Below are 24,010 nucleotides of genomic sequence, written 5' to 3' on the forward strand. Positions count from 1 at the left end.
TTGTTTTCACTAGCCTGCATAATGAACTGATTTTATTTTAGATATGTTAGACGAGTACAAAGTGAATGACAGAGATTTTTACACTTCTAAACTGACAATGTTTGGTCTCAAGCTGCTTTATACTGTATATGTTCTGCTGACTTTGTAACTCCCCTAAACCAGAGCAGACCAACATAAAAGACCAATATAACAAGATATGTAAAAAAGGCAACACAGAGTGCATCGTGTATTACTTTATTCCAGTCTGAAGCTTGGAAAACCTACAGGATTCAGTAAAAGTGGTATCCAGTGTTAAGTCAAACCATCATGCAAATCACTGCATGCTTGCTTTGGAAAATGTGACTACAAAATTGTCTATAATAACTTGGACTGGTTGAGGACCACTGCTTCATCTACTTTATTTTGTTGTCATCATGCCACAAGATGTACATAATGTCTCCCTGCCTTACATAAAAACTTCTTCCTACAAGTTTGAGTTAAAATTATTTTTATTTTTACTGCACATCAAAAATATTTAAGAAAGAAGTCACATGTTTGGAGACAGGTGCACAAAGGAGAGGGAGAAAATGAGAGCTGGTGTGAAGCCTCTGCACTTCGTCTTTGGCAAACATAACCTTGGCAGTGTCTGACCACAAGCATGTTTCCACTACGGCGTGGTCTGGAGAATTTGGCTGAATTAGAACTTTGCGTAATGCAGGTTTTAGGTTGCACTGCTGCATACAGTGGCTGACTGTTAAATGACAACAGTTTTACACCCAAGCCAATATGTAGTCATCACAGAGCAGTTTCCCAGGCAATTATGTCACTGGGGTTTTGAAGAATGCACATGATTGGCTGACGCTTTGTACTTTTGCAGCTGTTGCAAAACTGAAGAGCTTTGGTAAAATATGTGCTGTTGTAGTAGTTTGTAAAGAGCATTCAACTTTTTGTAGTAAACTTGAATCTATCATCATTTACTTTACACATCTTTTTTCACATAATATAATTTAATTATAACATGAAAAAGCATCATTACGAACAACTGGCAAAAGAAGCCAGTAGGAAATCTCATGTTACAAGTGTAACTGGAATCTGATCCCTGACACTTGCCTCGTGGATCAGGAACATCATTAAAATACAATGCGACACAAATAAGTTAAGTTATCTTGTCCTTTAGAGGAAATTACACAGCTCTCTGCATTTGACCCACAAACAAACGCTCTGAACCAGTGCAAACAGACCTTTTTCCAAAACATCAGGATTCTGGTCAGAGCTGAAAGATTGGCAGTGGCACTTGGAGATAACACGTGTGCAGGCAAAACAACCCCAGGAATAAAACTATCCACTATTGTGAGTATTTGGTGAATTTCTAGATTTTTCATAAATTATTTTTGTTCCATCTTGGGAGTTAAATCTTGAAATGCTTTTCAGTAGAGTACTGTCCTAACTAGTATAAACTAAAGTAACACTGAACTTACTTTTCAGACAAGATAACTAAGATAACTTAGAATGAAGATGTAGAACAAGACGCTGTTGAATTGATGCATGTCTGTCCTGACTCCCTCAGGAGCTCTGGCTTGTGGGAAAATGTTTGTGTCCAGTTCCTGACACGAAGGTCTGGGACAGCATGCAGAAGTAGAGGCAAGGGCACGCTGCTTAGATATGAACTCCGAGGGTGTGAAAATGGGCTCATGACAAGGGCGCGTGAGAACTACTTTCAAGTGTAAATACGCACACGCCTATTAAATAAAGCTGTGCTCAAGTGTGCCTGACTGTGTTTTTGTAGATGGATTTTGGATCTAAAAATACAGAGGACCCAAGAGGAAAGGAGAGACGATGGTAGAGGCTTTAAGAACACATTTGCTCTCAGGGCATACTGCTCATCTGTGAAGCATTGGCTGCTTGAGGAGTCGCTTTGATACTGAAAAAGCTAACAGCGGTGCACACGGCGTGCGCGCTGATCTATGGCGGTATACGGTACCGTCTTCTCATTAAGACAGTTTCCGTCTATTTAGTGAATTAAAGTCACGTTAAACTTCAGGCGGAATAACGGGAAAGTGAGCAAGAGGAGGCAGTGGTTGGGTTTGGAGAGAGTGTCGGTTGTGGGGTGGGGGGTCCAGATGTGAACGAGCCGCAGCGCACCGCCAGAAGAAGCGGAGAGGAGGAGAGAGACACGAGTCTGACTGTGGGGGCAGCAAGACGCACAGCACCAGCCTCGTCTCCCGCGGCTGAGAACGAGACGCACTTTCATGGCACATCAGTCGGCTTTTTACAGCAGGTGTCGAGATGTATTTTGGTACGTAAGACATTTTAATCGCGTTGATAAGCTTTGGTGTGAATGTTTGCTATGGTAACCTAGTACCGCAGTAGAGTCACTTGTTGATATGTTGGGCTTTTTAAGTCACCTGCTCCTCTCTCCGGGTGATCTCCCACGACTGCATCTTTCCACACAACGCCCACACCGTTTATTTTCATGCTGGGTGAGAAATACTGTTCTTTGTTGTAGTTTATCAACTGCAAAAGGAACGATAAATAAACTATGGTAGTCTGTTTGTTGCTCTCAAGCTTTGTGGAGGGTGTTTCGGGACGTGCTGATTAAATAACCTGCATCAAAATTACCTCTCAAGTTTCAGTTTGAAGTTTGTGCAAGTTTGATTTTCAAGTTTGGCCTCACGTCAATCTGTATAGTTTGTCACGTGATGCATTCACCGATTTTGCGTCCTAACTTCGTTCTTTTGCAGAACTAAACATTGCTCGGTCAAACAATGCAATGGGCAATCAGCGTAATGGCGTTGCGGATGGGTGTGTAGAGTCTGATTAGGCTGATTACACTCGCGCACGGCACACGCACGCGGGCACGCGCACTGGTCCCGAATCAAACTGTAATCAAGTTTTTTTCCGCCGCAAACTAACAAGCCTCTGCAATCACAACATGAGTCATGACCAAGGAAATACAGCGCTAATCGCATGTGTGTTAGTAATGGACTGTCTTTGGCAATTAAGTATTTTGCATTGAGTCTTAATCCTATAGTCCAGTGTAGCAGTCCTCTAACTAACACTCAAATGTTTTGGAGCTTGCATTGATCAATTTGTTTTTCCTAATAAAGATTTTTTTCCCCCTTTTTTTTTTTTTTTAAAAAGAAAGAAAAAAAGAAAAAGAAGAGATAAAGAGTTTAATGTCATGCCCAATAGCACCACCTTTTTATAGACTGTGGAAACTTTAATTGTGTTTAGTAGGTCTATTATAAATTGTTTATCACTGTGGAATAATCAAGAATGAGCTGCAATAATCAACGGGCCTAATAAAAAAGCACAATACTCAACAACTGACAAATGAGGTTTCCTATAGAACAAATAAATGAGGCATTTCCTGCAAGTGTTTTTATGTAATGTAATGGTAACTTGATGAATGTCTCCTGACCTTTAGTTACACTGGGTATGTTTCATGTTTGAACAGCACTGCAGCTCTGAGGCACGATTTAAGTCTTTGAGCCCTTACACACACTCGGCAAATATTAGAGAGGGTTTGTGAATTATGAATCATGTATTAAATCTTACACAATGCTGAAATAATGAAAAACCCATCATGCTTAGGACAAAAGACCTGTGGGAGGTTCAGGCCTATAATGGAAATATTTCACATTTGCTTGAGTAGAGTAGTAGTATTATTGAAGCAAGCCCAGGTGCAGACCAAACTGGAGGGTGCATTTGAGTTTCAAAGGGATGCAAACATAATGCGCTTCCATTATTTTAGGTGGCTGAAATGAGGGTACATTTTTTACTGAGGTTGCAATGCACCTTTTTGCACCCCTGTAGACCCAGGCCTGGACTGAAGAATAAAATATATATATATATATATATATATATATATATATACCAGGCATGATTAGGATTGGACTAGCAAATACACTTAAACCTCAGTTTCAGTATAGACAGTTAATAACATCATACATCTTGTATGTTTGCATTTGAATCTGAAGATGGATGCACTTTTAACCTAAACATACATTTTCTCCTTATACAATCTGCTTCTTAATGAGTCACGTCAACAGACTTGGGTTTATTTCTGTCTTGTGGTTCATTAGCACATTGTGCATCTTCGTTCACCATCTGTTCCTGTCTCTTTACCTGTGCTCTTGTCTCTCTCCAGGTAGCGTGTGCCACAGCGCTCTGCCCCAGCTGCTGCGTCCCACGGCGGGCAGGACCCAGGCTCCCGACCCTCTCAGACACCTCCTCCCCTTCCACCTGCTGCCATCCTTCACCGACGTGAGTCCATGATGTGATGACACAAACTCACACGTTGTTTTCACATCCAAGCATCATCTAATCATTATTTTCAGTGCACAGATGTCTAGGCTCTGCCCACACCTTTTGCTATAATGCAAATGGTTATAGTAATGTGACATTTCAGTGCACAGTGGGGTGGGTCCTTAATATTCTGGGCACAGAGGTTTTTTTGGGAGCTGTCTGCCTCTGTGTTTGTGAAGGGTTGAAGGTGCAGACAACTAAAAGCCCAAAGGAGAGTTAATATGTCAGACATGGCTGAGGGGCTACTGCCTGTTTGAGAAAACTACAGAAATGTAAAGAAGTGGAAAAAAATTGCACTTTTGCTGTCAAATATGGGGTCTCTTAGTGGAATGGGGAACACAAATACTAAACAAAGCTGACCTGTGTTGTTAGTGAGTTGTACATTTATTTATAAATGATGCTAGGAGTTTACCCATTTGTCCACTCCATTGGTTACAACTTTGAAAGCTTAATATGAACAAAACAAATCAAAACCCTCATGCACTTTTGTCTCAAGCCACTTTTGTTGGCACCTATCAGTCACAGGTCTAGGCCACGCCCCTGCTGAATTTTGACCTGTTTTTCCCCCACTCTTCTTTGTCTTTAACTATGTTTTCTGCCAGCGAGGTCTAGGGGACGTTTGACTAGACTTGGGTTAATTTTTATTATTATACAAAAAATGTCATTTGAGTTTTGCAAAAATAACAGCTTTGTGGCAAAGAATGCTCCAGTTCCATTGTACTATATGAATTCACATTTCCATGTTTTGTTTGATGACAGCCTCGTATTAGTGTTCTTACAAAGATGGACTCTGCAGCACTCAGACGCTATTAGATGGACAAAAGTCTTAAAACCTATTGTTCCTTACTTATATTCAATAGGACCTTTCACAGTGGTTTTCCAATTACATGATCCAACAAATGCCTTAAGTGTATAATTTCAACTAGACTACATCTTTGTCTATAATAAAACCTTCTCCTGTCATGATAAAGTAGTCTTTGAGAGTCACTCACTCAAACTCTTAAGAACTGAAACTGAGATTTGTTCTGCCCTTCGCTTTACTTTCTTCTCATCTATAAACCATGACATGCACAATTTTAGAAGAAAAACATCAAGATACAAATTGCTGGTTTCAAAAAAAGGATAAAGATTGAGTGTATATGGGTTAGCATTTTTTTCTTGATGTGAACTTTCGATCCTTGTCAAAAGCCTCTCTCACCTGAAAGCCTGTTGTGGGTCTTGGACTCTGTGCCCCCCCCACCCCATCTCCTCTCCTCTCAGTCCATCCATCTTTTCCACCTTGGTGCTCCACAGTTCGCTCCTCCTTTGCCTTTGTCATCTCCTCCATCTTTTTTCCAACAACATATTTCTTATACTCCCTTTTTCTCCCCTTACCATAAATGGTCCAAACAAGAAAGACTACCATATTTGATCAGAAAAAACATAGCAAAACATAAATTACGACAATAACAAAATAATATTCTGATATGTGCAAGTCTGCCCATGCAATTTTTGTGCTTGTGTTTTATTTATAACCACAGTCTCCCACATATTTCTTGTTTCGTTTCTTTTTTCATTCATGCACTATAGCTGTAATATAGATCTTTGCAGGCATTTGGGTGCGAACATACATTTTAAGCTGTAAGAAAAACTGTTGGGTTTTGATTAATTTTACTATCTTTGGCATTGCGAAAAGACTTTTTAAATAATGCATGTTTCTGAATGTATTTATCCAGTGGTCAGCCAATGTGATGAAATAGAGAGTGTTGAATCAGGAAGGTCATCTTAAAAATCTATGCCAGACCAATAATGTATTATGTGTTAATACTGGAGAAAGTACTGTAGCCTAGCTGTTTTATAGTGGATACATGTTTCAATTCCAGAGTAGTTTCACATCTGAACTCTGGCCCTGTCCTCTCTCTAAGAATACAGTCTCTTCTTGTGTGATTGCTGTTGTGCACGCACCCAACCCCTGTAAAAAAGGACTTTGTTTGGTGCCCACATTTAAGGTTACTATGGTTACAGATTTGAACCAGGGGGCACTGCTGTAATCCGGACTGAACTGTTCATGGTGCGTGTGCTTTGTCAGTTCTTATTCAAGTTCACTATAGAACTTTATATGTCTTTACAATTGTTGACATATTTGGAGGCTCCCCACGTGGAAATCAGCTTTGGTCACTTAATCTCATCAAAGACAACACTTACTCTTGGAAAATACTCAGGTAGGCTGTTTATAGGCTTAATTATGTTCAGTTACTATACACATGTTAATTGATAAGTTGACTCCACTTGATCAGTTCCAAAGCAGCAAAATAATTTTACTTTGTGGAAAAAATTACATATTTTTTCAGGCAATTGACTGGTTAGAAACAATGATAGCATCTGCAGATTAGAAGCAGTAGGAATAGTCATATTTTTATTAATTTTATTAGCTCCCTATAGTATAATTTTTCTGTATTGGGAATTCTAAATATGCAATCAAGCTGTTTCTGTAACAGTGTAGTTTGCAGCAGTGAAAATAGCAGCTGCCAAATGATTTCGTCTAGGAATGCTCATGTTCATTCTTGGTGTTTTCTTTCTGTTTCAAAAACTGTTGAAGAAATCCAGTCTCTTTCTACAGTGTTATTTCAACTGTCACATGTAGAGAGCTGGTAGAGTGGGAATAATTCTGCAGGTTGACTTAAATTGGGTCAGACTTATTTTGCCCCAGTCCGTCCCACAGAAGCAGGGTGCCATGGTCATGGGGTGCTGCGTCTACAGGGGGCGCTGGAGGTGACTTTGATGAGTGAGAGGCAGACTGTGAGTTCAGAGCAGCAGATGGAGAGGTGAGCTGAGCTGTCTCTAAAGGGAGAAGTGTGGGCACTGCTTGGACCAGAGGAATGTTTACAAAAGCCCTTTAGAAGTCTGTATATGGAAATAGTAAAGCATATTTATATTGCCAACATACAGTGCATACAAACACTCACTGTGGCCTCTCCTTTGTAATGCTGTGAATTTTTGACAATTAACCACTACTGTCATTTATGGAAGATAATTTGTTCCATTAGATTTATAATTTTAAATACCACTGAATCGCTCATTTTGAATTTTTAAACTAAAAAAAAAATATATATTTTAAATTGTTGAAATTTTAAGTTTTTTTTTTAGTATGTTTTAAATTCAGAATAAAAATGTCACCTTTTAAATACTGAGAACAAATATTTTCAAACCCTCAAATTCAACAATTCAGAGTGTAAAATTGTCAAGATGCCAAGACAAAAGCAATTGATTATGTGTGAATGAGGAGGACAAAGACTGTTTTCTATTGACTGTTCTCATCTGTGGGCGGGGTTTACACTTAAGAAATAAAATAGATGAGGTTTTGAAGAGGCAAATTCTGACCAATCAGATTGGTTCACTGCACCATTTCCTGCTTGTTGCCAAGTTAGATTGGATCACTTTGGATTGAATCTGTCTTGGCATCTTTGATCTTTGCTATGAATTTCACACAGAATTTTGGCTGATGAACTTGAAAATATTTGTGCTGAATATAAAAGTGTTTTGTTTTTTTTTTTGTTGTTGTTGTTTTTTTTTACACTTATGTACTTATGTACTCTACACAATGTCAGCAAACTAAAATTCAGACTAAAAATAATTCAAACATGTTTTTTCAGAGTTAAAAAAGTGAGATATTCAGTGGTATTTAAAATTCAAAATCTGATTAAACAAACGATTTTCCATAATTATTGTTATTTCTACAACTTAGATCCAATCAGTTGTGTTAATGGATTTCAGCTTCCTAGAAAACATTTTAAAGATATTTAGTTTTAAATTATTAATTGCTAGGGCGATGGTCCAAGATTTTCATCATTCTGAAATGCATGGACAGAATGTCAAAGAGGTGCAATGTTCATAAGTCCAATTAAATGAGCAACAGCAGCATGGAGCATTCTCACTGGAGATAGATGAGTCTTATGCCATTCTGGGAAATGTTCCATGGACACAAAAAGGTTGTATCCCCTTTACCAAAAGAAATTACAAGTTGACTCTGTGGAGTAATAAGCCAGGGTGCATGTTTTTTCATGTTTTTAGTGCAATACGTTTTGTGTGACGCAAACTGCAGTGTAACACCGAGGGTACACAGCGCCCTCTGTAGCTTGAGTTTTTGTTTAATTTTAAGAACAATTTGTTAATAATTTTTCTTTGCGTAAATCACTATTTAGAAATACTTTGTCCATGATTTAGTTCCATTGTTTGCCAATGTTTAGTAATAACTGAGGCCTGATGAAGTCCAGGTGTATCTGGTAGTACTTGGAAAGTCAAATATTATCTTAGGTTCTACTTAGTGTGAAAAATCTGAGAACCAGTTACTCTCTCAAAACTCACAAGGCATCAAAACTCAAAGCTATGTTTTTCTGTAGTAGTTTTCAATACCAATTTCTTGTGGTACCAGTAGTTCCTAAACATTTTGTTGTACTGGTACTTCTAACAGGACCCAACCCTACTTCTGATACTCCACTTCTGAGCTACATTCTCGAGCAAAATCTACAGTTTTCTGGTGCTAGGGTGACATGATGCGACCTTCCATACAACAGCACTGACAATGAGTAAAAATAGAAACGCGTAGGCACGACTCTGATTTGAAAAGTTATAACAATAATGAAAATGTCTTATTCTTCATGAGGTGTTCTATAGTGTTATATATAATTAAGTCATAGTATAGTGTCATTAAAAAGTACTACTTTGTCTTAGAAATAGAAAATGGTAGAATTAACACGTTATTAGCGTTTGTACTTTTCCAGCTGTTTTTTCATCTGCTGCTACTGTAACAAGCCATTAGGAAAAATGGAAATGGCATTAAGTCTGTAGTTACTGTAATATAATGACTTAATGTGAATTACTGATACTGTATGTGTAACTAGGGGTGGGCGATATCATGATAAAAGTATTTGAGAGTTTAAGTTGCACCAGTGTAATTGTAATCATCACAAATATGCATAAATATAACTTTACACATTGTATGCTTATTTTCATTTTTTATTTTTATTTTTTCAAATTTATTCAGAGATTTGTGGCATTTATTTAAATTCTAAACTATGCTCAAATATTCTAATTTTGCCTATTTCCAAAACAACTGTTTCAACCTTATGATGTATTGCCTATCTCTACTTCTAACAAAAATATTTGGACTTGACCTGTGTCTGCTCTGCATTATAAGGCCAGTTTCTCTTCCAAGTCAAATATTGTTCCTTCTAAACTAGTCACAGAAGTACTTTGAAAACATCATAGTGCAATAATTATCATGTACATGGCACTGCTTTGAAGTGTGCTTTGAACAACTGTACCTTGGTAATTGTCTTTCTCTCACTAAGGCCATGCTTAATCGTTTTCTTTCATTTACCTTTGGCTTGTGTGCTCAGCTCCAGAACATGATGCAAGTGTGATGTAGTCTTTCCAAACACTTGGCTCCTCAAGCCACTCTCCATGTTTCTTTAAAGCTCACAAGACTAGTGCAAAGAAAGACATTATTGCCCCACACAATCCTGTCTGATTCAGGCTCCGAGCACTCGCAGACTAACCCATAATTGCACATACATTTATACATCAGCAGCTGCTGCATTTCAGTACAGCCTCAGTGTGAGTCTGATTATATGGAGCCCTACATTTATGCTTATTTTCTTTTACTGAGCCAATCCACTTTTATTGGTTGAGCGTACATACATGCTTATTAGTATTAAAGACTGCAGGCCATGATGTCCGGTTGAACATGAAACAGAGCTGATTAACCGCAATTGACACAACACTTCAATTACTGAAGTTATATAATTTTCTCCAGATAAACAACAATTATCTGGTTTCATAAAACATATAGAAAATGTTTTAAAATGCATTCTTGCATTAGTTTAGCACTTAAAATCTAAACGAGTCTAAATGTCAGTGCTCCTTAAAGGGGGCATATTATGTGAAATTTACTTTTATGATGATATTTCCTCAACATGAGTTAGCTAGGTGTTCTATTTCGATTGATTCATGTTTGAGTAATCTTGTACTGTTCTGCATTCAAGGTGTAAGTGCTCTGAAATGCTCTGTTTGCACCTATCCCCTATCCCCATCCACTACTTGTGATTATAAAAAAATTAAATAAAAATTGACTCCTGGTCATACATATAATGTTAAAAAACTGTCATCAGTCCAGGTCTCTACAGTACTGTGAAGAGATACTATGAGTTCTGCACTTTTGAAGTGCGAAGTCAAAGGTTTCTATTACTGAGCTGTTTTCGATCAGTGTTGTGGTTCACAGTGAACAAAATGTAAATTGATGAACTACGTTTTATTTTAATTTTAAAAACCTGAACAAAGCATACTACAACTTTGTGACTATGTTTAAAGTATGTTTGTGTAGTGGTTGCATGGCTCTCCCTTTACCCTGCCTTTCATTACTGACTGGAAACACCATTAGAAGAATTAGTGTCATGGCGACTTACTGGAACAACTGTAAATGTTAGTTGTGGGTGATAGGTAACAGGGGCTGCAGACACACCCCGGCGGGCTCAGACCACAGGAAACGTTTTGGGCAAAATACCTGCATTCAGTCTCCTCCCGGCACTGTACTTTTCCATTTCTGCTGGTGTAAACTGTACAGTACAAGAAAACAACTTTAGAATAGAAAATATTATGCCCATGGGGTTTTTGAGTCATTCAGCTACACCCACATCAAACTAGCACTATCACAGTAATAATTTGGGTTTTAGTATAACTATATTAACTCCAACTAAAATACTGTCACAATGTACACTTAGGATTATTAAGAAAGACAGTGGTTTTCCTTCATAGACAAACAGGCCTAGGGCAATGCGCTGCAGCTGCTTTGTGGTATGAATTAAATTATTCTTGTGTGAATATTTAAATGAGTTCTTCACGCTTTGTTCACATATTGTTCATGTTCTCACTATTTTTTAACTCAGTTCCCATGGATTTAATGGTTCTTTGTGAAGTTAAGAAACTTCTAATGTGAATACAAAATATATTTATATTGGGGGAAAAAATGCACATAAATGAAAATATTATATAAATATTATAATATTTGTTGTGTTTATGTTAGCCACTGTAGAATTTTTTATTTATTTATTTATTTTTTCATAAATTTAATTGTAAAATTGAGTTTTACAGTCTAGTTACCAGTAGAAATGAGCTGCTCCCTATGTCTGTGCATTTAAGTTCTGGATATTTCACAGGAAAGTACAATGTTATTGAAAAATCTTACTTGCCTCCTATTTGGGAGTATAACATCATCGTAAAAAGAATATGAAAACTAGTGTGTGTTTTGGGTTAGACTTAGACAAACTTTATTGAACCACAAGGGGAAATATTAGGACACAGTAACTCACTCAAATATATTATAATGACAAAAAGAAAAAAAATGGAAATGGTAATAATAAATAAAAAAATAAGTAGCTAAAATAACAAGAGACTGATTTCAAATTGAAATCAGTATTTGAACCAGTGTGTGCCTTGTTTGAGTTTACCTGGGAACTTGCTGTGAGATGTGTGAGCACCTGGTTAGATATCTTCTTGAGAGTCTTCTTTTGGATACTATACCTGAAATTTTGCGTATCTTGGGAATTTCAGGCTTATTACCGATAACTTCTTGCTTCTAAAAGTTCAAATCAGAGAGTGCAGATTCATAGACAGAAGCTTACACTGAAATAGCTGCCTTTGTATGGACTGTGTTATCAGTGGCAGACTCTAGCTGTCAGCAGAAGAGTTTTGGCTGTGAGTGTTCAGTACACAGAGACACTGGAGGGTGGAGGCAACCTCTGGGGTCAGTCCAGGTCGAGCGGCAGTGTTCTCCACACAAGTGTTTGCTGTGACATGTGGGGACTTGATCACAGCGCAGCAAGTCACACCTCTCACCTCCATCTCCATAAATCTGAGCTTTTCAGTTCAGCTTTTAGTTTAGCTCATCACTTAGAATAACTGCTCTCCTCTCTCCTTTGGTATTTACTTGTTCTTTGTTTTGCTTTGTTTGACCTGTTTTTTGATTGAATTTTTTATAGACAAAATTTATTTTTAAAGGAAACCATTTCAGGTACAAACTGTGTAAATAAACTGAGTCCATTATTGGAGTAACAATAACTTGGCATGTTGATTTGTTGTACATTAGAACTTTCCATTTGTATTATTTAGGAGACTACTGTTTAACATAATACATTTGTATGGCATTGTTTTTGTTCATCCACAACATTACATTCTTTTACAATCAAGTTTGTAGCAAAAACAATGCTCATTTAATGTACACAGAAAAAAGTAACATTTAAGGATATGTATATGTTATTAGCTAGTCTACTTAGCGCACTTAACACCATACATAATTTATTCAACTGGTAAAACTGTGACAAGAGTTTTAATTGTTTGTTTTGTATTCAGATGGAGCCCATGCACAAAGCCCTGGTGGGTCCCAGCTTGGCCCTGAGCTCGCCCCTGAAGAGGAGGCACAGCTCGTGCGGAGTGTGCCGACTGAAGTTCAACTCCGAGGTGGGCGGGGCTTCACTTAGACGTAGACTTAAAGGCCTTAGACAAACTTTATTGATCCACAAGGGAAATTATTTGGACACAGTAGCTCACACATCACAATATAATATAAAAATAAACAGAAAAAAAAATTAATGGTAGTAATAAATTCTTAAGAAGTAGCAAAAAAGTAGCAAGAGACAGGTGTCAAATAAGACATAAATATGTAAATATATATGTACAAGTCAAGATAAAAATAGAAAAATAAGTAATAAAATATATAAATAAATATAACATCTCAGCTATATACAAGAGGTCATATGAAGACAACAATGATCTGATTATTGACAGAACATAGGGTTATCCGTTACATAAGGGTGAGTTGTTGTATAATCTCACACTCACACTCTCAAATGCACCCTTAAACATGATTAAAGAGAAATAAGCTTGTGGTGCTTAGTTGTTTTACTGGTCCTGTAAACTTAAAGCAGGCCTATGTAATGATTTGCTAGCACAATGTAATCATCATATTACCTTCTACTACAGCCTCACCCAAATATTGAAAGACATTGCAGCAGCATGTCTGTTGTTTATCTCTCCAGGTGTGTCCCATATTTTATATTAGGTGAATTGTACTTAATTGTGGTAAAGTTCACCTCTAAAGTTACGCAGTTTATCTTGATTTTGATATTAAATTCCTTATATTTACCCAATAAGATCAGAACAGAGGCTTAATGGTTGTCCACTGTAAAGAGGTTTTTCAGTTCTTTTATAAAATGCACAGAAACCTCTATGAATGATATTCCCATGGATATATCTGCCATTATTATTCAGACAGTTTGGTGTTTTGAAGATGGACTTTTGAGCTACTTTGTCCATGTATTTTCCCTTGCAGAACTTTTGCCTATGCTTAAGGCTGCCAATGGTGCTTGGTGTTCCTTTTAACAAAATCCTTTAGGTTATAGGCCTTTTGAATAAGATGCCTCAGTTGTTTAGTCATTACTTAGTCACCAATCACACACCCCAGGCCAGATTTGAAATTCATAACGATGTATAAATCTCTCCATTGTTTTTACCAGTGTCAAGTTGGGACAGTCTTCATTGTTGATAATGTACATACCAAAACTTTTATTTCCAAATATTAACATTTGAATTAAACAATTATACAAAACTGTGGGTTAGTTCAGGGCAATAATTCAGTAACAGAATTGTCTGTGTTTATTCTGATATTATGTAAGAAGCCTTTGGGACAGCACTGCAGTCTTCATATTGTTACAATGCAGTCTTCAAAAGTGTGTCAACTTGTCTTCATCCAATACCTCCGTGTGTATTCCCTGTTGTTTGCTCACAGGCACAGGCGTCTTCTCATTACAGTGGCACCAGACATGCAAAGCGGATAAAAGCACTGGATACCCCTGACTCTAAGATTGGGACCTCTGAACCCGTCGCCAAGGAAACCGCATCCCAAATCTTGCCGTCACCCTCCAGCTCCGACGCAGCATCAGGAGGTATGTGTATGTGACAAGGCATCACGGCGTACATAGCTCAAACCTGCTTTTTCCAAGTCACGACTTTTAACTCTTTGAAGTGGTAAATCACCCGCTGCGCTACGTTTCACCGTGCAGAGATTAAAGGAAAGAGCATTATCTTCTCTCCTGCTCATGTCTTTATTTACTGACCCCATTCATAGCCTTCTCAGGATCAAACACTTAGAATATATTCGGCTCTTGAGCACGCCGATGTTTGAGCGGTATGTTGTATTTAAGTTACTCGAGTACGCGGAAGGCAAATAATAATGTTCCTGGGGTTCACTTATTAAAACATCTGAAACCTGTGCCACTACAATCAACAATTCAAATAAAAAGAAGGAAACTGGAAAAAGGCTAAAGGAAAAAAAAGTCTCATATTATTGGTTTGTCTAGAATGTTGCACAGTATAGCTTAAACCTATCTGTCACGAGAGAGACGAGCGGGTTATAGCATTGCTCTACATTACAGTTCAGAAGTAATGATTGCAGTTTTGAGCAAAAAAACAACAGAAAGACCTGTAATGAATAAACTGTAGATATATATGTTTAATGTCATACCAAAGAACGTTCTAGGCAAAGTTAACATCTCCATTGGGACAAGTAAGTAGCAGACCCTCTGCCAGAAAAGGTGCGCAGTGCTAATGGCTAGAAAAGTGTGATGTCTTCTTTGGGGCTGTCAGTTATTCTGCAGGTTTAGCCTTGTTTTATTTAGAGTCGAAGTTATTCTTCTTCATGGCCACCGTTGATTGTCCTCATTTAGAATTGTTTAGGCCACATCTTACTTTTCATAGTTTGGTCCTGGTTTTAGTCCAGTTTCAGTTTAATCCTGATGTAGATTTGGTTTGGTCCTGTTATAGTCCTGGTTTAGTCCCAGTTTAGTCCCAATTTTGATGTGGTCTGTATACACATGTGATCTCACATTTAGTCTTTTTAAGATGTACTTTTGTCTTATTGTAGACCTGGTTTAAATTCTGGTTGCAAATATTTTGGGTGAAAAGTGTAAAGCCATTGGGCTAGAAGTAGGGATGTCTGTATTGGGTTTTGATTTCATGAAAACTGTTCAGCAGATATCCAGGTTGGGCCTTTAATCAGAAGTAATAAGACTATTTACAGGGTGATTTTGGCCTAGAACATCTCATAATTTTTAAACTCTTCTTCATATGAAGGGGTTCAGTCATGATGTGAAGGATAAAGAACAATTGCATGACATAATTGGACCTCTTGTTTAATAAGATAACTGTGTTTTAAAGAAAAGGTAACACTTTCCGTCTCTACACAGGTATGTGAATATTGGGTAGTCATAGTATTGATATTCGTATAAGAACTGAAAAAATTGGATCAGTGCCTCCCTATAGCTAGAGAACTGGGTAATAATATTTTTTAAAACTGTAGCTCAGTTTTCTGGTATTTAGTTATTCCCAATTCTTCTGATAGAAAAAAGCCAGGATAGATCACAGTTTGTTTTGACTACAAATTGGGATAGTGGCAAAACATTTGACAGGGTTGCCGAATGTTTTGCCTGGTTCAAGTTGAACATTGAGAGCTTTCCAATCTGCTTTTTCTCTGAATGTGTGGGTGTTAGGCAATGCAAGTAATACATATACAGCTTTTATAACAAGAGACTGACAAATTGCAATTGACACGTCTCAATATTCCCACTCTTTCTGAGAAGGAAGAAGTGAGTTATCGTTTTCAGTCCAAAGCTGTAGTTCAATAAGTGAACAAGTCTTAGCGAGTGCTCTCAGAGATAACGTCAGCGAACAGCTCTCATCGTTAGGAGCCGAGGAATCAATGGTAACAAACAGATGCCCACTCACACAGACAGAGATAAGCACTGTTATTAGACACAAGAATCTTTAAATCAGCAGGCGGCTTTCCTAAAAACACTCACAAAAGATAATGCACTAGACTAGAGTATAGAAACTGGCTTTAAGTGCAGAAAAGGCAAAATTATGAAGTGATTCAACCAAGAAAACTGTGTTCCCTTCTGCTTTTTTCATTCTGCTTTACAAATGTTGCACCAGCAATCTGCAACAACAAGCTGCCCAAGGCTCTTTTGTGTGTTGTGCAAGCAAATACAAGAGATATATTTTAGAAAACAATGGTCTCTGTAGCCTAAACTTACTGTTAAGTGTTTTCTCTAAGTATGAAAGCAACAATCAAGGAAAATATGTGGCCTTCTTGACTTTTTTTTAAATCAGTGTATTTTAAATGATCCTAAAATTTAGAAGTTTACAAGAACACAAGAAAATAAAGTGTGCCTGCTCTTGTTAGGTTTTATCACTTTTCCAGGTCATAGTTTGGAGTTCGGAGAATCTTTGCATTCATAACACAATGACGGGTGCTTGTGCATACATGTGACTGTAAATTTGATTGATTAAACTCTTGGTACAAATGTCACATCTCCAACAATGAATTATTAGTAAAGATATTTTATGTACAGTATATTTATGTAACTAAATTATATAAAATGCGATTTTTTAAAATTTATTTTATTTATTTTTTTAATCTATTCACAATTTAGCATCTTTCCTATGTCTCTTCCCAGAACCCACATCCCCAGCCCCCTCCTCAGATGCAGCCCCCTCCAGCTGTGGCTCCTCGGACATTTTAACCTCTGAACCCACACAATCACCTTGTCCTGGAGCAAAAGACAAGGAAGGTCAGAGAAATGAAGAACTGGACGCAGCCCTGGAGGATGAGACAGAGGAGGAGAAGGCCATACGTCTCCTTTACTGCTCGCTGTGTAAAGTGGCTGTCAACTCTGCCTCCCAGCTTCAGGCTCACAACAGTGGTACAAGATTTACAAACATTTATAATTCACAAAGAAATGTTAACTGCGTGTCTTATGACTTGTGGTTTTGCTTAAGGCACAAAGCACAAGACAATGTTGGAGGCCAGGAGTGGTGATGGAGCCATCAAGTCCTTCCCGAGGTCAGGGGTCAAGGCAAAGCTGGCCACTGCATCCACAGAAGCTTCGACGGGACTGCAGAACAAAACTTTTCACTGTGAGATCTGCGACGTGCACGTCAACTCTGAAACTCAGCTCAAACAGGTGAGGAAGTAGGGCCTTTTTAATAATGCAAAAGAGAATTCAGCAAAGACTATTTCTTTGTTCAAATGTCAAGCAAGAATGAAGAGACTCATTTCAGCTATCAATCATATTTCAGGGTTTTTTTTGCCTAAAAAATTGGATGTTGTCGGTAATGTTGTTCTGTGTTTGGTTTGACTATTCATTATCATTAACCCAATGAAAAGGGTAGCGCATAATGATGAAATTATTCGCCATTATGAAATAATTCCAAAAAATTACTCCAGCTGTTTTCATTGTTAGCGTTAAGTATTTAAAAGTGTAAGTAACTGTCTGAGGTGAACTGTACCGTGTGTCTGAAGTGGGTGAGTGGAGGGCACTAGCTCCCAGAGGTCGTACAGCATATTTCCAGTGATGTGACTTATTTGTTGCGCTGATATGATTCACAAAACAAAGCTAGAGTACTGGCAATAGCTATTTCATGTGTATTGATGTAAAGCACTTGTGTAAAGATTGGAAATCTGATATTTCCAGGGCATAATGCATCTAAAGAAAAGCTGACGATCAACCTGAAGTAGTTTTGTGTTGGAACTGGAATTACTTAAGTATTTTTGTGATTCACTGAAATAGGCCTTGTAATTAAAAGTATAATTTAGGTACTATTTAGATTTTATTTATTACTAAATTATATATATATATGATGTCAGTGTCTCATGGAGCAGAGATCTGCCCCTGGATCTGGAGCCAGGCCAGTGGCATAAAAAATGCAGATCTGCTCAGAGGTGGCCCCAAGCAAAATAATCGATATAGAACAGAGGTCTTCAACCTTTTTTCACTGGTAGACTATCTTTACAAAACAAAAATGCCAAAGAGCTACCGGTTTTAGCAATCACAAGAAACTGAGTCAATATAAGAAAGAGGACAAACTTTAAATTTAATTAATCAAATTGCAGTTACTAGCACAATACGTATAATTCAGAAATTCCTTGGTGAGCTTCTTGGAAGGGAATGGAGAGCTACAGGTACCTCCTGAGCTATAGGTTGAATCAGATCGCTGATATAGAAGCTATAGATATGTTTGTGTAATCCCTCAGTCATCCAGGTAGAATCCATAGCAAAGGAGAAATTCATTTCTGTCAACTGGACAAAAGGTTTTTGAGAGCCATACTGTGCAACATTCAAGGCAAATCAATAACATCTCCAAGGAGACCGCTAGGTGACGGACCCTCCACCACAATAGTTACATGCACTTTTTAAGAAAACAGAAAGTCTTCTCAAAGTGCTTTTGATATTTTTATACTTGGCTATACATTGCCACCAGTCACACAGTTATTGACTTACAGAGGATTCCCTGCCTGATGCAACCAACCACATATTATGAAGCAATGTTAGGTAAAGTGTCTTGCTCATTGACACCCACTCCATCATCATTATATAAGTATAACAACATCATCTCAAGGTGATAATCACATTCTCAGGACTGTTGCTATTTCTGATCCTGTTTATGGAACATGTTATATGGCACAGTTTGACACACGACATGAGAGCAACAAAATAAAAATGACATGGGCTGATTCACTCACAGTCTGGGGACTCAAAAGCATTAATATACCCATAGTTTCTTTATCCGCCAGGCATCAGCATTTGCAAATCAGACCCACGATTTTATGCCAAATTACACCGCAAAGATCTCGCACCTGTCGCTGTAACGACAGAGTTCAACCTGCACATCCCTCAAGATAATGAGCTCAAAGCCACTGTAAGCCGGGCCTCTTTCTGAATATGGTGTTCCTGCTCGTGACGGGAATGCATACATCCCTCCATGTTTAAAAGTTAACTTTGACCAGGTGCTCATGAATATTTACAAGTTTGCTATCACCTCATGTGCACGCCACCATCTGCTTGTGCCAGTCAATCAAATCAGAAAACATCTCCTAAACACGCCCACATGCATTTTTGCAACCCTACAGAAAGATGCGTATTACAGCAAATATAAACTGTGATTTAACTTGTCTAATTTTGTCTTGTGATTATGCACATTTGATGTTGTGAATTTCAATGTTTTCGTCTTCTCGCCCACTCACCAGCACATCAGCAGCAGGAGGCATAAAGACAGGGCGGCGGGTAAACCAGGCAAACCCAAATTCACCCCATATCCTCCTAACCACAGGAACCAGCACAACTTTCAGACTGTGAGTAACCTGCGATCGCTCACCAAACACATACTTGGAAAGACAGATTCAGTTCTCAATGGTCCAATCCATGATTTGTTAAGATATACTGTTTGGATTTTCATTTTGGCAGTGGGACAATAAACATGATTATTTTTTGCTAGACTTTGTTTTAGATCAAAACATTTTTAATATTTAATACATATGTGGGGTAACTAAAATCAATATTAAAATGTTAAAATGCAGATTTTTGTTATGATACATTGAGTTCTTAAAAAGCCCATATTATGCAGTCTTCTGATCTATGTTATAATGTCCTCATCACAAACAAACCTGGAGCTGTGTTTTCACACATGTTTAACATGCAAATCCTGCATATTTAGGAGTTCTTCTCTCAAACTGAAAACACTTCACCATGTTCCACCGTGTAATGTCATGTGGTGATACAAGAAATGCTCCACTATGTTTTTTCCATACACCTTCACTAGAATCATTTGAATAATTTCAGACCTGGAATTAACAATCTCTGTGGAACAAAAGATGGCTGTTAATTTGAAAACTACCACTGCATGACATCACAAGGTGGAACAGAGCATTTTGAGCTTTGGAGTTGCAGACAGACTAATAACTCAGGATTACTCAAACGTGTGAATGAAACAAAACACAACTCTGGTATGTTTTTGAGGAGAAATCAGTATTATAAAATGGCTTAAAGCTCAAAAGAATACATTTGTGTAACATGGGATATTTAGTAGAAATTATCAAGTTAAATATTTGTGAATTTACCTTTGGATATTTCATAGAAAAGTACAATGTGTCTATGGGATGTGATTTTTCATCTGGTAAAGTCACACCCCATTCTAGAAACTGAAAAACACAAACAAAAGCCTGTTGTGTGTTTTGTATTCAGCTCTCTATAACTATGTTATGTTCTGGTCATTGCGAGACAAGTCCAGTGCCTACACAGATGTCAGGCTGTTCTGTCTGTTATACACTTTCACACATCATTTTTCAGGGAGCTAGAAACAGAACCAAGATTCCTGTCACATATTTGCTGAGACAGATGCAATCCCCAAAGGTCTATTCCAACAGTGGATTAAAATACTTGGGCCAAATGGTTTTCAGTGCTTTATCTTCACTGTCCTCCACTGAACACTAAACATAAGGCAGACTCTGTTGTAAAACATATTTTGCTGTACTGTGCTAAACAAAAACCCAAGTAGTACCAAATATAGACTTTTGGTGTATTAAATGTGGCTGTAAGACCACTTTCCACTCAGTATAATTAAATATGTTCAAATGATTTATATCCAACACTAATATAATAAATTTGTTATTTTTCCATTAGATTCAATTGGCTCTGAGAAAGAACCAGGACTTGACCAAGCCCCTTACGTCCTGTCTTCTCCAGCGGCAGATCTCTGTCGCGGCTGCCATGGCAACCACGATGCACCCCTTCCCTCTCCGTCCCACTACAAACTCTACCCCTGCATTGTTCCAGACCCCGGCCATGCCCCACCAGGCTGTCCTGCACCCTCCTCCGCCACCTGGGCCCATGTGCTCTACACACGGGCCCGTCCTCTTCACTCCGTTCTGACATAAGCCATAGACCCTTGTATCACTGGACTGGGCTCTCCCCCTGAGTGGACACATGTGGCCCAAGAGAGAACAGGCCACAAGGATGTAACAAGGACATGGTTTGATGAAAAAAAAAAAATACACAGGTCTAGTCATCATATACACTAGATTCTATACATCAATGGTGCAGCTAACTGAGAGTATGCAAGAATAAGAACACTTGAGCTATGAATTCCATAAATCCCTAAAATGAATTGGAAATGTGTGAAGTAGGTAAAGTGCTATAGTACAAACATAGACTATATATAGAAATGGACATAAGCTGCTCGCCTCCACCTTCCAAGTAAGAAGTGAACATGGGGGTGCTTCCGGCTCAAACGACTCCTAAAATGCTTGTATTAACTCGCTCTACATGATCCATTTTTATTATTTTTTTCCCTCAGTTTTGCTTTGTTTGTAAATAATTTGTTTGTAAAATGCAATTTAGCTCCAAACTCACCCCGATAACTGCTAGTCTCATGAGCTTATTCTGACAGGAGCTGAACTACTGGTGATGTCACACTCCCTTCGTCCTCTTCTTTATACAGTCTATGGGTACTACAGACAAAGAGGAGCAAGCAAACTAGAGGAGGTTAAAGTTTTAGTGTCAACATTTCAGTTTCAGTGTTATTTATTTCAATGCTGAATTTTTTTTCAATAAAAATAAATTTACTTGTGAAAGAATTTTAGCGACATGAGTAGTTACAGTACTGATGTTAGGATTTCTGGGTTTGTCTGTTACACAAAAAGAGATGATCCTGTGCTTTAGGTTTCCCATTAACATTTTCTATGGATTCTTAAAAAGTCATAGTCAAATCATTAGACAGGATTGGCTGTTTTCTTTGGTGGAGCTACTAAAGTTTCTTTTGTTGCTTGCGGTGAGTCATTCTGCCACTTAATGAAAATGTAGACCAGAGTTCAGGTGGGTGTCTTAAAAATATTGTAAGTTCAGCATGTGTGATTAGAATTGATTTCTTTATGAATATATTACCTGTTGTTTAGTTGGCCATTTCTGATTTCATAAAAGTGTGTAGGCTCCACTAAACTAAAGCAACTTCTGTTTTCGCTGAAAATGAGCCAAGGTCACTGAAGTGCAGCCCAAAACATATTTGATTGTTTCCTCATATGAAATTCATAAAAGAGCTACAGTTCGGTAAGATGGGTTCCAGGTGTCTATCATTTCATAAGTTAAGTTTAAGTGCTGATGATGTCTTTACCTGTGTATTTTATACACACTTCTCTGCATATGATTATCAACAGAGCATGACTGATTAAAGATGTTTATTTTACAATAAAATGCTGTGTTAAAAGTATATATATTCTATAAACATTTAAATAAATATGCAATACAATGAGGTGGGTCCCATTTTAATCATGGTTCATCTTATTTAGAGTTCATAAGTTTGATTGTTGAACCTTTTCTACGGCTCAGCCAAAAGACATCAGCATCTGTCTGGGTTAATCCTATTTCCATACTCCCTCTGAAAGAGCGCACAGATAATGTAGTGTATTTTCCCTTAGAAACCAAACCATGTCTGGGTATTGCTTGATGCTTTTACTATTTATGACTTTCAGGGATTATTTGTTACCTGCATCTTTTCCTGACAGAAACTAGAACAAGATGTACAACATGTATTTTTCTTATACACCAAAGATAGTTTGTTAAAGGTGCACTATAGCTTTTCTCATCTGCTATATTTTTATTGAAATGTTATCTAATCTATTGTGCATTAAGTAAATTACAGATGTTTTATTGAAAAAAATAAAATAAAAAATCCTTAAAAACATACATTCTTACCAAGGGCGGGATTGCCTCTCCACAGGTCTGACCTGTAACGTACCTTGGCCACTGTGGACCATCCAGGCAAAACGGTAACCTCTCTGTGGAGATAAGCAGGCGGTGTAACGTCAACTAGAGTTACATAGTGAACCTTTAAAGACATACTTTACATGACACCATTCTTTGAGCATGTTTGAATAAAACAAATGTACGCATGTACATATTTGTTGAGAGTTTCTACGCCTACATTGATTGAAGTTTTGATCTTTCCATGACCTCTTCATCTCTACTGCTCCCTCATCAATGCTGTGACACTAAACTGGATTCATTAGTTGGATTTTTTGGTCCTCATGCCACTGCTCCAGAGTAAATATTTCCAGTAACCAATAGACTAACCTATTACTAATCAATCTCTGCACGCTGATTCTCCCCTTGTCACAGCTGTCTTTATTCTTAGTATTATGAATGAGGCGTTGATTGTGAACATCTGTGTGGGACGTCCTGTCTTATACAGTGTGTCAGGGTCCAGGCCTCCCTCTGAGGGGCTTTTTCCACAGTTACATTGACACAGATAAATAGACACTATCTTTCAAAACTCTTTCCACCAAGAATGTAGTGTTCTCTTCTTCTGGACAGGGAGTAAAACCAATGCAGTGTGTTCACAAAGGCAGGACACTGTAATGATAATTATTCTTTATTTATTTCAAAGTCCCACTGATTAAATCGGAACATGAAACAAAAGGTTGGCTTGGAAAAAGCCCAGATCAAACCCATTAGCACCCTTGACTTGTCAGTGTTCAATCAAATGTGAAAATAACCTTGTCACTGAAGTGCAATGTATTCTGTGTTTTCAAAGGCCTTTGAGCAATGCCCACAAGAGGCTTTTACAACTTGACAATGTGGATTCAAAATAACTTTAAATTTAGCAGCCTTAATGGTTTATTAATGTTGATTTTGGATGTAAGGAGTCATTTTATAAAGTACACTCTGTACGATAAACATTGCTTTCATAACTTTTATTATTTATTTTGGATATTTCATAAGATTTTGATTTTGTTTTCACCCTTTAAGGCACTTTGGTGTAATGACCATTAGAGTCCTATTAGTTGTTTTTTTTTTTTTAACTC

At 37.7% G+C, this 24,010-nt stretch overlaps 1 protein-coding gene across 1 annotated transcript; it reads left to right on the forward strand.

Moving 5' to 3' along the window:
* Nucleotides 1–1,942: 1,942 nt before the first annotated feature.
* Nucleotides 1,943–22,458, forward strand: LOC110167539 (zinc finger protein 385D-like). Its single transcript, XM_055157444.1, has 8 exons — nucleotides 1,943–2,275; nucleotides 4,130–4,245; nucleotides 12,673–12,780; nucleotides 14,108–14,264; nucleotides 16,833–17,078; nucleotides 17,155–17,339; nucleotides 19,403–19,507; nucleotides 20,835–22,458. Exons 1-8 carry the CDS (start codon nucleotides 2,266–2,268, stop codon nucleotides 21,081–21,083), a joined length of 1,176 nt encoding a protein of 391 aa, XP_055013419.1. The 5' UTR covers nucleotides 1,943–2,265; the 3' UTR covers nucleotides 21,084–22,458.
* Nucleotides 22,459–24,010: the final 1,552 nt, after the last annotated feature.

This window comes from Boleophthalmus pectinirostris, unplaced genomic scaffold (assembly GCF_026225935.1).
Source record: "Boleophthalmus pectinirostris isolate CB_2022bp ecotype Guang Dong unplaced genomic scaffold, ASM2622593v1 HiC_scaffold_21, whole genome shotgun sequence".
Lineage (NCBI taxonomy): Eukaryota > Metazoa > Chordata > Actinopteri > Gobiiformes > Gobiidae > Boleophthalmus > Boleophthalmus pectinirostris.